The sequence below is a fragment of the Doryrhamphus excisus genome, linkage group LG8 (assembly GCF_037039965.1).
Source record: "Doryrhamphus excisus strain RoL-2023G ecotype Guam linkage group LG8, RoL_Dexc_Guam_v1.1, whole genome shotgun sequence".
Classification (NCBI taxonomy): domain Eukaryota; kingdom Metazoa; phylum Chordata; class Actinopteri; order Syngnathiformes; family Syngnathidae; genus Doryrhamphus; species Doryrhamphus excisus.
Genome location: NC_136364.1, coordinates 23,586,375 through 23,600,326, shown reverse-complemented (window position 1 = coordinate 23,600,326; position 13,952 = coordinate 23,586,375). Strand labels below are relative to the sequence as shown.

At 46.5% G+C, this 13,952-nt stretch overlaps 2 protein-coding genes across 3 annotated transcripts; one reads left to right on the top strand and one right to left on the bottom strand.

Annotated features, from left to right (window-relative positions):
• The first annotated feature begins 31 nt into the window (after positions 1–31).
• med17 (mediator complex subunit 17) lies at positions 32–6,232 on the top strand. The gene is made up of 13 exons (XM_058079702.2): positions 32–374; positions 708–952; positions 2,216–2,379; positions 2,613–2,832; positions 2,973–3,109; positions 3,344–3,425; positions 3,501–3,653; positions 3,719–3,849; positions 3,970–4,154; positions 5,103–5,240; positions 5,404–5,521; positions 5,593–5,752; positions 5,853–6,232. Exons 2-13 carry the CDS (start codon positions 718–720, stop codon positions 6,059–6,061), a joined length of 1,932 nt encoding a protein of 643 aa, XP_057935685.2. The 5' UTR covers positions 32–374; positions 708–717; the 3' UTR covers positions 6,062–6,232.
• Positions 6,114–13,269, bottom strand: vstm5 (V-set and transmembrane domain containing 5). 2 transcript variants are annotated; one of them, XM_078793074.1, is made up of 5 exons: positions 13,240–13,269; positions 11,837–12,202; positions 7,316–7,642; positions 7,089–7,232; positions 6,114–6,523 (listed from the first exon to the last, which is right to left on the bottom strand). In XM_078793074.1, exons 2-5 carry the CDS (start codon positions 11,916–11,918, stop codon positions 6,492–6,494), a joined length of 585 nt encoding a protein of 194 aa, XP_078649200.1. In that variant the 5' UTR covers positions 11,919–12,202; positions 13,240–13,269; the 3' UTR covers positions 6,114–6,491. The 2 variants fall into 2 exon arrangements, with proteins under 2 accessions (XP_078649200.1, XP_057935686.2); XM_058079703.2 differs by lacking the exon at positions 13,240–13,269 and having other exon boundaries at positions 11,837–12,225.
• Positions 13,270–13,952: the final 683 nt, after the last annotated feature.

The following is a 13,952-nucleotide window of genomic DNA, read 5'->3' as shown; positions in this document are numbered from 1 at the left end:
CTCCCGCCGTTCGAGTGCGCCTGAAGTCCTCTGGGCTGTGTTCCAAATGACGCACTTCCACACTTAAACTTTGTATTTTCAGCGCATATGTTCGCTCGCAAATATTCGGGTGATTTTAATCGCATATATTTATAAAAGCCGGAGACGTATTTTTGAAAATAGAGTCAGTACACTTTACACCATTGGGTGGCGCTATTTTCCACCATCCATCCTATAGAGGACGGCGAAGAAGAGTAGGAGGAAGAGGCGGGACTTCAATGGCAACTGGTCAGAGCTTTTTTGAGAGCATAAATGAAGTGGCTCACGGCATCACTGGATGTAATACCATAACGCAAGGGAGTAAAAGTTATTTCAAACTGCCGAGAAAACCGTAGGTAAGACATGCTTAAATGAAATAAGCTTTGGATATGACTATACCTGCCTTCATTGTGCAAATAATGATTATGATCCATGATTAGCATACAGCTAACGTTAGCCTGCTAGGAAGACACAACAAAACTGTTTTAAATGTTGCACACATCACTGATAGTTATACAGCTTTAGTTATCCGTTGTAAATTGCCAAACATGTACATACACATCGGTAAATATAGTTTGGTTTTGGTTTGGTGGTATTGTCCATTAAAGGTAAACACACACACGTTACGCTATTGGTTTCATATTTCGAAGCACTACTATAACGCTATATGTCTGTCGTCCACTTGTCAGCTTTGACAGCATGGCCAGCGGCCCAGGAGTGAGGGTGAGCATCGAGTCCTCCTGTGAGAAGCAGGTACAGGAGGTGGCCCTGGATGGGACGGAGACATATGTGCCGCCACTGTCCATGTCCCAGAACTTGGCCAAGTTGGCACAAAGGATCGACTTCAGCCAGGGATCTGATTCAGAGGAGGATGGCACCGAGGGGGAGTCCAGGGAACGCGAATGGGGCAAGCAGGAACCGGAGGAAGAAGAAGGTATCATGAGTAGGGCTGGGTTAAATGATTATTTCTGGAATCGATTCATCTAGAAAATAGATTTTCGATGCATCGATTAATCCCTGAAAGTCCCTGACTAGTCCCTGAAAACATAAACCACAAACACATGCACAAGTTCATAAAAATATATATTTCAAAATGATCTGCCCATATCAATAAAGTATAATAACATTATACTATTACTACTAATAACAGAAATAAAACTAATTATAGCGTGTATTTGAGGAGTCTGCGTCAGTTAAAAAAGTGTCAGCAAGACGCGAGTGTGTGAGGAGTGTGTTTTTGTGTGGGCTCATGCTCTGTGTGTTACGTGGTGCGCTTCGGATGAATGATGGGTAGCAGCTCCCGGGTGCTTCCTCAATAGGTGCTGGCGCATCCCCATCGTGCTTTTGTGATATGCCATCTCAATTTTGCATAGGTCACAAACCACCGCATCATTACCCTTTGCCGTGAAGTATTCCCATACTTTGGATACTCTTTTGCATACTCTGTTACATCTTTTCTTCTGGCCGGACTCACTGAAACTTATTGCCGCAGCCGCCGCCATGTTTTGATTATGAGTAGTGGTGTGGCGTTCGTGAACGAACAGGTCAAAAGAACTCGTTCTTTTTTGCGAACGAATGAACCGCCCATAAAATATCCGTTCAGTCCGCCGGCCGTTTTGTTCATGACCGACACGGCACTAGTTGGTGAGCTGTTGAGTCGGTACGAACGTGAACATGAGTGAACGGACTGACTCGGCCCGATTGACCGGGTTTATGCACGGGGGAGATCACAGGCTAACGACCAATTGAAGGAAATGAACTATGTCATCGATGACGTCAACACATAGTCCCAGCCCTAATCATGAGGAGAAGTTTGGAGAATTGCATTAGTTGATAGTCAGTGGACCATCACAAATAGATTTCTGTTCCATTCGCCCTCACTCATAAACATTATAATGGGACTGTTTGTCACGGTGGCATTATTACAACGCCATACAGCACTTGGCAGTATGGGATGGAACACTTGGATTGTAAAAGGACATGGCAGAGTGACTGACGTTGCTACTTTGTGGTTAACGTGATGAGCACATCTTGCACAGGGGCTAGTCATATCTACTGTGTTTGATAACATGTAAAGACAAGAGAAAGCAAACACATAGGGAAGACAGGAAGCAACCTTATCTGCTACACGTACATCAAGTTTGTAAACAGTCATTTTCTGTGCATATTAAATGTGACATGCGTTTATCTCACACAGGCACAGTCAAGTTCCAGCCATCCCTGTGGCCTTGGGACTCGGTGCGAAACAACTTGCGCAGTGCTCTCACAGAGATGTGTGTCCTCTATGATGTTCTTTGTGTGGTGAAGGAGAAGAAATACATGGCACTTGACCCGGTGTCTCAGGATCCGTCTATGAGCAAGGTGAAGTGAAAACACATTCCGGCCAATATAACGTGTACAGTCATCCCTCCTTTATCGCAGTTAATTGGCTCCAGAAAAAAAAGAGTAAAAAAGAGTAAAGAGTAAATTTCCGCAAGATGGCATCCCTCATGTATGAATGAAATATTTGTGTAGTTTTTCTACATTTGTCCATGTGATGTATATTTATCTTAAGTTCCACTCCCACCCACTCTATGTCCTTTGCTGAAGTCCAGACTCCTCAGGTGATCCAGCTGATGAGTAAGAAGAAGTCGTTGGCCACAGCAGCACAGCTCCTCCTGAAGGGCGCAGAGAGGCTCAACAAGTCTGTCGCCGAGAACCAGGAAAACCGGCGGCAGAGAGACTTCAACTCCGAGCTGCTGCGACTGCGCTCGCAGTGGAAACTACGCAAAGTCGGAGACAAGATCCTGGGAGATCTAAGCTACTGGAGCGCAGGTGATAACGCTCCTCGGTGGCGTGTCGCCGTGCCGTCAGCCAAGTTCATCAAGACTTTAACGACATACATGAAGTGGTCCTGCCATGTGTGGGGATCACAGAAAACTGTTGTCTCATCACAATCACCTTTTTCCACGCAGGTTCTCTGTTTCCTCATCATGGCTCATTTGAGGTGATAAAGAACACAGACATCGATCTGGACAAAAAGATCCCAGAGGACTACTGCCCCCTTGACGTCCAGATTCCTAGTGATCTAGAAGGATCTGCCTATATCAAGGTAAAGGGATGCCAGATATGAATGTGTTAGCCAATATGTAAGCATCGCCTATACCACTAAGCACCCCGGTGCACCACTTCTCAGCTACAACAAAATAGGCTATATGCTATAATGTACGATGTACATGATATATGATGTAATAGTCACCCATCACCTGTATCCACTGATACAGCAACTACATATATAATACAGAAAAAGGGTAATAAGTCCACCCCACTCCTACTGCGTCCCCAGGTTTCTATCCAGAAACAGTCTCCAGACATCGGTGATCTCGGAACAGTCAACTTGTTCAAGAAACAAACAAAAAGCAAAGCTGGTATGGATCAGAGCAAAAAATGGGACATTTCCTAACTTCAGCTCTTCTGATCCTGCTCCCTGTTGAGTTCCACAGGTTCCCAACTGTGGCACATGAAGTTGGAGGCGGCTCAGAATGTTCTTCTCTGTAAGGAGATCTTTGCACAGCTCTCCAGGGAAGCAGTCCAGATCAAATCCCAGATCCCTCACATTGTTGTGAAGAATCAGATCATCTCGCAGCCCTTTCCAGGTGGGAATGCTCTCGAGCACACATTTTTTAACCTGCAGCACCAATTTGTCTTTTTTGCTCTGCAGGCCTGCAACTGTCTATCTTGTTGTGTCATTCGACGGTCGAGAAGAAGAACCATCGAACGTCTCCAGAGAAGCCCAAACCCGATGAACATTTTTACGTTCTTGAGCACAACCTGCATCAGATGATGCGAGAGGTGAGACGGTTTGTGTCTCTGAATCCCCCCCCACCAACCCCCAAAAAAGATGCTGATTTAGCCCTGAAGTTCCATCCAGCTGTTTAAAAACTGTTTTCAATCCATTGGTCTTCGGTGTAGTTCCACAAGCAGCAGCTGAGTTCCGTGGTGATGCCGCACCCTGCCACTTCCCCCTTTGGCCACAAACGCATGCGCCTGGCTGGCCCGCTGGCCTACGACAAAGCCGAGATCGCAGGCTTGCAGCAGAGGGAGGGGCTCCTGGAGAAGATCATCAAGCAGGCCAAGCATATCTTCTTACGTAGCCGGTAAACCATCGACCACCATCTTTCACTTCAGCAGCGTGTACATGTCAAGCGATGGCATGGATGCTGTGTGAAACTACAGAAACGGCTCGCTATCCGCAGCATGCATGTTGTCCACGATAGACGTCCTCCAAACTACCTGCTGGAAGTAAATACGATTCGGTACACACGGGCCCTCTGCTCTATTGGCTGGGGAATCACAGCAATGTTGTCCACGATAGACGTGCTGGAAGTAAATACGACTCGGTACACACGGACCCTCTGCTCTATTGGCTGGGGAATCACAGCAATGTTGTCCACGATAGACGTCCTCCAAACTACCTGCTGGAAGTAAATACGACTCGGTACACACGGACCCTCTGCTCTATTGGCTGGGGAATCACAGCAATGTTGTCCACGATAGACGTGCTGGAAGTAAATACGACTCGGTAGGACCCTCTGCTCTATTGGCTGGGGAATCACAGCAATGTTGTCCACGATAGACGTGCTGGAAGTAAATACGACTCGGTAGGACCCTCTGCTCTATTGGCTGGGGAATCACAGCAATGTTGTCCACGATAGACGTACTGGAAGTAAATACGACTCGGTAGGACCCTCTGCTCTATTGGCTGGGGAATCACAGCAATGTTGTCCACGATAGACGTGCTGGAAGTAAATACGACTCGGTACACACGGACCCTCTGCTCTATTGGCTGGGGAATCACAGCAATGTTGTCCACGATAGACGTCCTCCAAACTACCTGCTGGAAGTAAATACGACTCGGTACACACGGACCCTCTGCTCTATTGGCTGGGGAATCACAGCAATGTTGTCCACGATAGACGTGCTGGAAGTAAATACGACTCGGTAGGACCCTCTGCTCTATTGGCTGGGGAATCACAGCAATGCAGTTCTTTTCAAAGGGGGGCGTGTGATGTTGTGTATACGCTATTCAACTGCTTGGTTTGCAGGACTGCACGGACCATCGATAGTCTGGCCAGCCGGATTGAAGACCCCCAGATCCAAGCTCACTGGTCCAACATCAACGACGTGTACGAGTCCAGTGTCAAAGTGCTGATCACCTCTCAGGGCTACGAGCAGATATGCAAGTAAGTCACGGAGCGATGCACGACAACAAAGGAGCCCGGAAGGCAAGGGGGTCCAAACCTTTTCCACAGAAGAAATCCAAGAAAGGCTCCCGGGCCACGCTTTGGACACCCCTGTTCTCAGGGAGCGGGAGGGGCACATGTTCAACTGCACGTGTGTGTTCAGGTCCATCCAGCTGCAGCTCAACATCGGTGTGGAGCACATCAGAGTGGTGCACAGAGACGGACGCGTCATCACTCTGTCACATCAGGAGCAGGAGCTGCAAGACTTCCTACTTTCCCAGGTATGGCTGCCAGCGTCTTAGTCGGGCGGGGTACACCTCAAATGTGCTCTCGTCCGCGCGTGTTGTTGCAGATGTCCCAGCACCAGGTTCATGCCGTGCAGCAGCTGGCCAAAGTGATGGGCTGGCACGTGCTGAGCTTCAGTAACCACGTAGGCCTCGGCCCGGTGGAGAGCATCGGCAACGCCTCCGCCGTGACGGTGGCCTCCCCTAACGGCGAGTATGCCATCTCAGGTGAGGAGGTTCTGCGTGGCACGGGAACAGCTTGGGCATCAAATCCAACATGACTTATGCTCATCCGCATCGGCGTGCTCCCCTTTCTCGTTCGCTCCAGTGCGTAACGGTCCAGAGAGCGGCTGCAAAGTTGTGGTCCAGTTCCCCCGTAACCAGACTAAGGAGCTGCCTAAGAGCGATGTGATCCAGGATGCCAAATGGAGCCACCTCAGGGGGCCGTACAAGGAGGTCCATTGGAGCAAGATGGAGGGACGGAACTTTGTCTACAAGATGGAGCTCCTCATGGCTGCCCTCACCCCCTGCCCTTAAACACAACCCCGCTACATCTGCAGCCTGGAAATGGACGACAGAACACATGATGTGACGTCATGTTCCAAAAATCCAAGCCCCTTTTTATTCTTGAGGACTTTTACAAGACTTCAACATGCTCACTCGCTCATGTCGTTACACTTTGTTCGAAAATAAAGAGCGTAGTCTGCTTGTGCTAGCGTTTTACTGTAACTCCTCCTCCTGCGATCACATGATATGTGTGTGTGTGCTGGGAATATATCAAATCAATGAGAAGTTGACTGTGACCAGGTCATTATTCTAATCACATCGCATTGACAATAAATACAGTTCATATTCACAGTCGGTATAAAAAATAGTGTGTCTTGTATGTAAACATCCAACAGTCCTTCCTGCTCCACGTGTCCACATCAAAAATAGTCCTGACACGTTTCCAAACAAGAAACGTGTGTCAAAGAGGCTGGAGCTCTGTTGCGTCATTTTCTGCAAAAAATGGACATTCAAAAAAACTTGTCAGTAGCGGACTCAAATGAGACAAACCTTTGTACTCGTCACACCCAAACTAACGCAATAGATAACCCACTTTCACACCCAAACTAACGCAATAGATAACCCACATTCACACCCAAACTAACGCAATAGATAACCCACATTCACACCCAAACTAACGCAATAGATAACCCACATTCACACCCAAACTAACGCAATAGATAACCCACATTCACACCCAAACTAACGCAATAGATAACCCACATTCACACCCAAACTAACGCAATAGATAACCCACATTCACACCCAAACTAACGCAATAGATAACCCACATTCACACCCAAACTAACGCAATAGATAACCCACATTCACACCCAAACTAACGCAATAGATAACCCACTTTCACACCCAAACTAACGCAATAGATAACCCACATTCACACCCAGACTCGTCATGACAGTGACGGGAAGAGTCTTCCAGGGTTTGGCTTACAGTAGTGTTTATTCTAATACAGTATGGAGATTGAATGTAATGCATGTATCAGTCACATGACTCTTACCAGGCATCTGCTTCCTGCGTCTGCATGCCAATATCTTCTTGTAGGCTTTGTTCATGAGCCACATGCTCAGCATGAGGAGGCCCGTCAAGCAGCCCAACGCCACCGCCGACACCGACAGATATTGTAGGTCCTCGTAGAGCACCTCTGTCCAGTACAAATACACACATAAAACTAATGGAATATGCTCAATAGGACACACGCCGCCGGGATTGTCCACATCCACTCACCGTTGACTTTGAGGACAAATCCTGCATCCTTGCTGTTGCCCGACACATCGCTCACCGTGACCACATAATACCCGGTGTCCTGCAGCCGCAGGTCCGACAAGGTCATGGAGCCATTGTGGTGGGTCCGCACCCTGCTGCTGTAATCCTCCGTAATGTTGGTGAACACCCCCGGCTTCCAGGTACCGATGGCGCGGCTCACCGAGCTGGACATGAAGGTCCAATGGAAGGTGGGAATGTCACTGCAGGTCACGTTCACGGAAAAGAACACATCCTCCTGCACGGATCTGGTGAGGCTGTGCTGGTCGGATTGGATGGAGACGGCCCCAGCTTGGAAGACGGAGAGGAATAGCCATTAGCAATAGCAATGAAAATATGCCATTCCCAACGACAGATGATGGCTGGCAGTACGAAACCCGTCCAACCATTGGAGCCTGTTTGGTGTTGGTCCTGCGAGTGTTTATCCTTGCTCCAAAGGCTTGTGTTGTGTTTGCTTAATGAGGAGCAGGTTAAGAATTTACCTCCGAGTGAGTGCCAACCTCCGAGTGAGTGCCAACCTCCGAGTGAGTGCCTTCGTTCAAACGTCACCGACTGCCAAGCCTCAGTGACTATGTGACTATGCCAGATATGAATGTGTTCCCGTACCAGTAACCAGTTAACGTGACTATGTGGGAAGGAATCGCTTACTCATCACAAAGTATTTTAGAATAATCCCTTCAGTGATGATGCAACATAGTCGTACATGAGCAGGAAAAATACAATCTCATATCATATCTGATATCATGGAGCTTGAATTTATTGTTTATTATTTTTGAATGAAAACCAAAGTGTCTGATATCCTTAAATTCATTTACGTTAAATTCATTCAGTTATTATTTTATGAAATCTACAGTGTCATTTATCCTGAATTCAACATATACTTCTATTGAGAGAAAACCACAGTGTCTGATATCATTTATCAACAGTTGATCTCAACTCATCATTTATTATTTAATGAAATCTACACTGTATGATATCATTTATCCAGAATTCATTTTTTGTGAACGAAAACCAGTGTCTGATATTATATATTTCTTATTATATTTACCCTGAAAGAATTCAATTATTGTTATACAATGTGTGAATTATTGTTATTCACACAGTTCAACGCGACTGAAAAGCAGTAGGAAGAATCCGAGCAGCAACCCTTTTTGTTCATGTCACACCACTGCCTGTTCCCTTTCTGTGTGTCAGTAGAAAGGAATAAAATGTCATGAGCTCTGCTTCCTCCGACTACTTTTCAGACATATCAGTGTAAGCACGTTCCGGATAAACCAAAGCATTACCCGCTGCAAAAAGTGGCCTCTCCTGTTTGGCAGCAGTAGACATGCTAGTGTTGACATGGCAGGAAAACAAAGACCAAGAGAACAAGCTAGCAACAACATCAATTAGGATTCAAAGTTTCTGCCGCTTTGTTGTTGTGCAATTTGTCTAAATATTGTTTTTTGAATGAATGATGTTAGTTTTGATGTTTTAGACAATAGTCTGAGGAATTATTCCAGAATAATTGCCCGCATGCTAGACAAATACAGCCGCTGTACAAATCATAGCTGGGTTTCCACGTGCACACGTGCACACGTGCACACTTCCACTCTTATATTGGGCCGGGGCCAGTACCATCCATCCATCCATCCACTTCCACTCTTATATTGGGCCAGTGCTATCCATCCATCCATCCATCCATCCATCCATCCATCCACTCCCACTCTTATATTGGGCCAGGGCCAGTGCCATCAATCCATCCATCCACTTCCACTCTTATATTGGGCCAGGGCCAGTGCCATCCATCCATCCAACCATCCATCCATCCATCCACTTCCACTCTTATATTGGGCCAGTGCTATCCATCCATCCATCCATCCATCCACTCCCACTCTTATATTGGGCCAGGGCCAGTGCCATCAATCCATCCATCCACTTCCACTCTTACATATATTGGGCCAGGGCCAGTGCCATCCATCCATCCAACCATCCATCCATCCATCCACTTCCACTCTTATATTGGGCCAGGGCCAGTGCCATCCATCCATCCAACCATCCATCCATCCATCCACTTCCACTCTTATATTGGGCCAGTGCTATCCATCCATCCATCCATCCATCCACTCCCACTCTTATATTGGGCCAGGGCCAGTGCCATCAATCCATCCATCCACTTCCACTCTTACATATATTGGGCCAGGGCCAGTGCCATCCATCCATCCAACCATCCATCCATCCATCCACTTCCACTCTTATATTGGGCCAGTGCTATCCATCCATCCATCCATCCATCCATCCACTCCCACTCTTATATTGGGCCAGGGCCAGTGCCATCAATCCATCCATCCACTTCCACTCTTACATATATTGGGCCAGGGCCAGTGCCATCCATCCATCCATCCAACCATCCATCCATCCATCCATCCACTTCCACTCTTATATTGGGCCAGGGCCAGTGCCATCCATCCATCCATCCATCCATCCATCCACTTCCACTCTTATATTGGGCCAGGGCCAGTGCCATCCATCCATCCATCCATCCATCCATCCACTTCCACTCTTATATTGGGCCAGGGCCAGTGCCATCCATCCATCCATCCATCCATCCATCCACTTCCACTCTTATATTGGGCCAGGGCCAGTGCCATCCATCCATCCATCCATCCATCCACTTCCACTCTTATATTGGGCCAGGGCCAGTGCCATCCATCCATCCATCCACTTCCACTCTTATATTGGGCCAGGGCCAGTGCCATCCATCCATCCATCCATCCATCCATCCATCCATCCATCCATCCATCCATCCATTTCCACTCTTACATTAGGCAATTCAGTGCAAAAGTGTTTTTATGGAAGAATGTAGTGATTTCCAAATGCCCCTGAACGTGACATGTGTCCTGACTAAGAGTGACAGTTGAGTTTCCTGATGCTGTTTTGGCACGGTTCGTTTTGTTTTTTTTGCAATAAAGAGATTGTTGATGGACCCCCTCCTCATCATGCTTCCAACGTTCATGCAGACGGTACAAGACCATCTTTAAGACCTGTGGAGTCTTTTGCTGGAACTAGTTGGAGTTCTAGTACTAGTAACTAGTCTCATTTTTAGTGGGCCGACTTTAGGTTTTTTTTTTATTCCTTTATGGGAGCATGTATGTGACCGGCTGCACGGCGGACGAGTGGTTAGCGCGCAGTCCTCACAGCTAGGAGATCCGAGTTCAATTCCCCCCTCGGCCATCTCTGTGTGGAGGTTGCATGTTCTCCCCGTGCATGCGTGGCTTTTCTCCGGGTACTCCAATTTCCTCCCACATTCCAAAAACATGCTAGGTTAATTAAAGAGGTTAAAGATAGCTGGGATAGGCTCCAGCACCCCCGCAACCGCGACTGAGGATAAGCGGTAGAAAATGAATGAATGAATGAACGTGACCACAAAAGGCTGAAACTCTGAATGGCGTACACCAAAGACCGTCTGGAGACAGGAAGTTGCGTGAAGTAAACAAACTGGCATTCAAAGCAGAAACATGTGATCCGAGGCTGTTTTTTTGTTTTAAATCAAATTATGTAGCAATATTACAACAAAATTGTAACATTACGGCAAAAACAGTTCAAAAATGTTTTTGAACTGTAAAATGAAAAAAATGTGTCATTTTCACAACATCTGCAATAAGTTTTTCAATATTAGCAGAATAGAATAAGCATCAAGTCACCGTCCTATGTTGTAGACAACTTAGACATAGATAGAACTAAGACAGGAACACCACCAAATGAATCCAGACCCAGCATCCATCAGTACAAGCCTGGGGCCTGAAGATCCCATCAAATATTTACATTAGCACATCGTCAACGTCATCTTACCTTCATGCATTCGCACATAATATCGGCTTTGGGGACCAATCAAGAAAAATACAGTATAGTCTATCAGTACTGCGTGGAAGATGGTGCATTCAAGGACTGGCTCGCGACATAAACATGCAAAAACTGTGGGATTTTTAACTGTATATTATTTTTGGAATAAAATAATTAGCCCACATTTACAAAATTGGCCTCCAACACAAAACTGAGTGGCAACATGGATTGGTTTACGAAATGTACGATGCGAGAGACGCCTGTAACGTTTGGGTTTTCCTATGCGGCCCTCCCTGCTTCACTTCTTTTTACAATTGCGTGACACTTAATAATGCCAAAATGCCACTTCAAACATTGGCTGGAAGGTTGTTGGATGGGGACAGCTGGAGCCTGGAGCTGACTTGTTCCATTTCCTTTATTTCCTTTATTTCCTTTATTGCCTTTATTGCCTTTATTGCCTTTATTTCCTATTCCACCTTACAGGTTCCACCGCTTTTCTATGGACATTAGGGCGAGCTACACAGAAGAGCGTAGCCGATAGGAACATCCCACTCGGGTTTCCATGCTTGAAAGGTCAATATAATCGCTTCAATATCAGCTTCAACCGCAAATGTAAATGTCTAATAAAAGCAATAGGTAGTGTTGGTAAAACATTGAACTTACCTACGTGACACATGCAGAGTGCGAAGCCGAGAAGCACAGCAACATTGCAGACGTCCCTGAGCCGAACGTGCGACGTCAGCATCTCAGAGCCATTGGTTGAAGACCACCAAAAGAATCTCCTTCGGGTCACTTTACATTCTGCTCATTCTGTCCGTGACAAATGGCGACCCACCTCCTCCCTGCGCTTTTTAAACGTGTGCCTTCCCCGTGGCGGCCTCGCTCTCTCAGGTGCTTAACGACTGTGTGCTCATACCTGCACAGCCAGCCAGCCAGCCAGCCAGCCAGCCAGCCAGCCAGCCAGCACACCCATCAGACAGGTTGGGCGGGAGGCTGTTGGGTAAACATTCATTCGGGGCTCTGCTGGAACTAACTTTCACACGCACACGCACACGCACACGCGCACACAGGAAGAAGGTGAAGTGTCACTCCTGCCCCTCCTGGTCGACTTCATATTGAGTCCCTCCCCCACCCAGGCAGCAGGATTGGTAGCGACCCCCCCCCCCCCCCCGCTCAGGGTGGGACACACCTGGCAGAACGTGCCAAACAGGAAGTGTGTGTTCACACTTGTTTGGCTGCTTGTTTGTTTCACTTTTAAAGGCAAACACACAACACACGTGATTAGCCCAAAAGGCCTGAAGGCGGTCTTTGTCCCATAATGGCGGATAACATCAGCCACCATCTAATACCGTTGTGCATGTATTCAATAATAATCATTTATTCATAGGTTAAATTGAGCCTCTTGGTCCTGGGGTTGTTTTGGGGAGGCTTGGTGATGACCTACCTCCTCGTCTTTGTTGACACGTTAGACATTAAAATAGCATCTTTAATGACGGTCCTGTGCCCAGACCAATATTTGTAGATGTTTCTCCTCTCTAAGTGCTTTTATAATCATCACTTTCACTTCCACGGTGACGGCTTTACTTTTCTGGGCGGACTGACAAGTCTGCTTAACGCCAAGCTGCGCACGAGCCGTGTATTCTTCCGCCGCGTGCACTGCAACTAGTTCCTGAGTAAGGCTCGTGTTTCCGGTGGTGTGTCGTGGCGTACAGCCAATCATGACCAACTTGACTGCAGTGTAGCCCCACACTGACGGAAAATCACATTTGGTTGATGTTATAGGCCGTATGACTTCTGTGTTGATTACTCTTTATTTTAACTACTTACTAAACTGTCCCGTTGTCTCCAAATATGTATTTAGCATGCGTCATACTGGTGTAAATTCATACCGGACTGTGAGTTCAACGCCCCTTGCAGCTTTGTCTTAGTCATCCCTCGTTTATCGTAGTTAATTGGTTGATTGGTTAATTTAACACTAAATTAACCAATGAAATCGCATCATAGTCACATTTACACTCGTATTATCCAATATAATTGACATATTATAAGATTTAATATTGACTCACATATTAGCATGAGGAGCGTTCCTTGTTTGTTTTTAACTTCCGGTACTTCCTGTTGCGGCTACCATTATGCAACATTACGGACCCCTGGTGACCAGTGTAGAATACTGCATACCACGTGACTTTGAATGAGTTCTAAGAATGCGTTATGTGCACTGAGTTGGTTTACTAATGTTTATGCTTGAAAATGCTTCATTTCGTGCGTATTTTTTGACTAACCACAAAGCAGCACAGTTTTATTAATATACTGGGGAAAAACATGATAAATCATAAAGCGTGATGTGGTGTGGTGACGGAAAACTGCCGATGTTCAGTTAAGTTAAGAAACCATGACGCATTGGGAGTCCCATTTTCTAAGGGACATATATATGTAGCACCCTGATGGAAATCCACTACCCTTTCTAATGATGTATTATACTCGGACTTCCTTCATTACAGTTTGTAAAGCACTTATGTTCCAATGAAATATTTGAGACCCCAAAACTCTCCAAGTAGCGCCGCCTACCCATTTTTGGATTAAATTAGCCACTACCACCTGTTTGCTGGCAACGTCTGTCATGGCAGGGCACACATAAAAGTAAACAAAACCCATGTTGGAAAATAAAAAGGAAGTCGACCATTTTGGTTTTAACCAGTGATTTCGGGGTGCAAACCAGAGGATGTATTTTGACAAACTCCACCAAGGGACTTTGACCAAATGATCCCAAATTCAGACC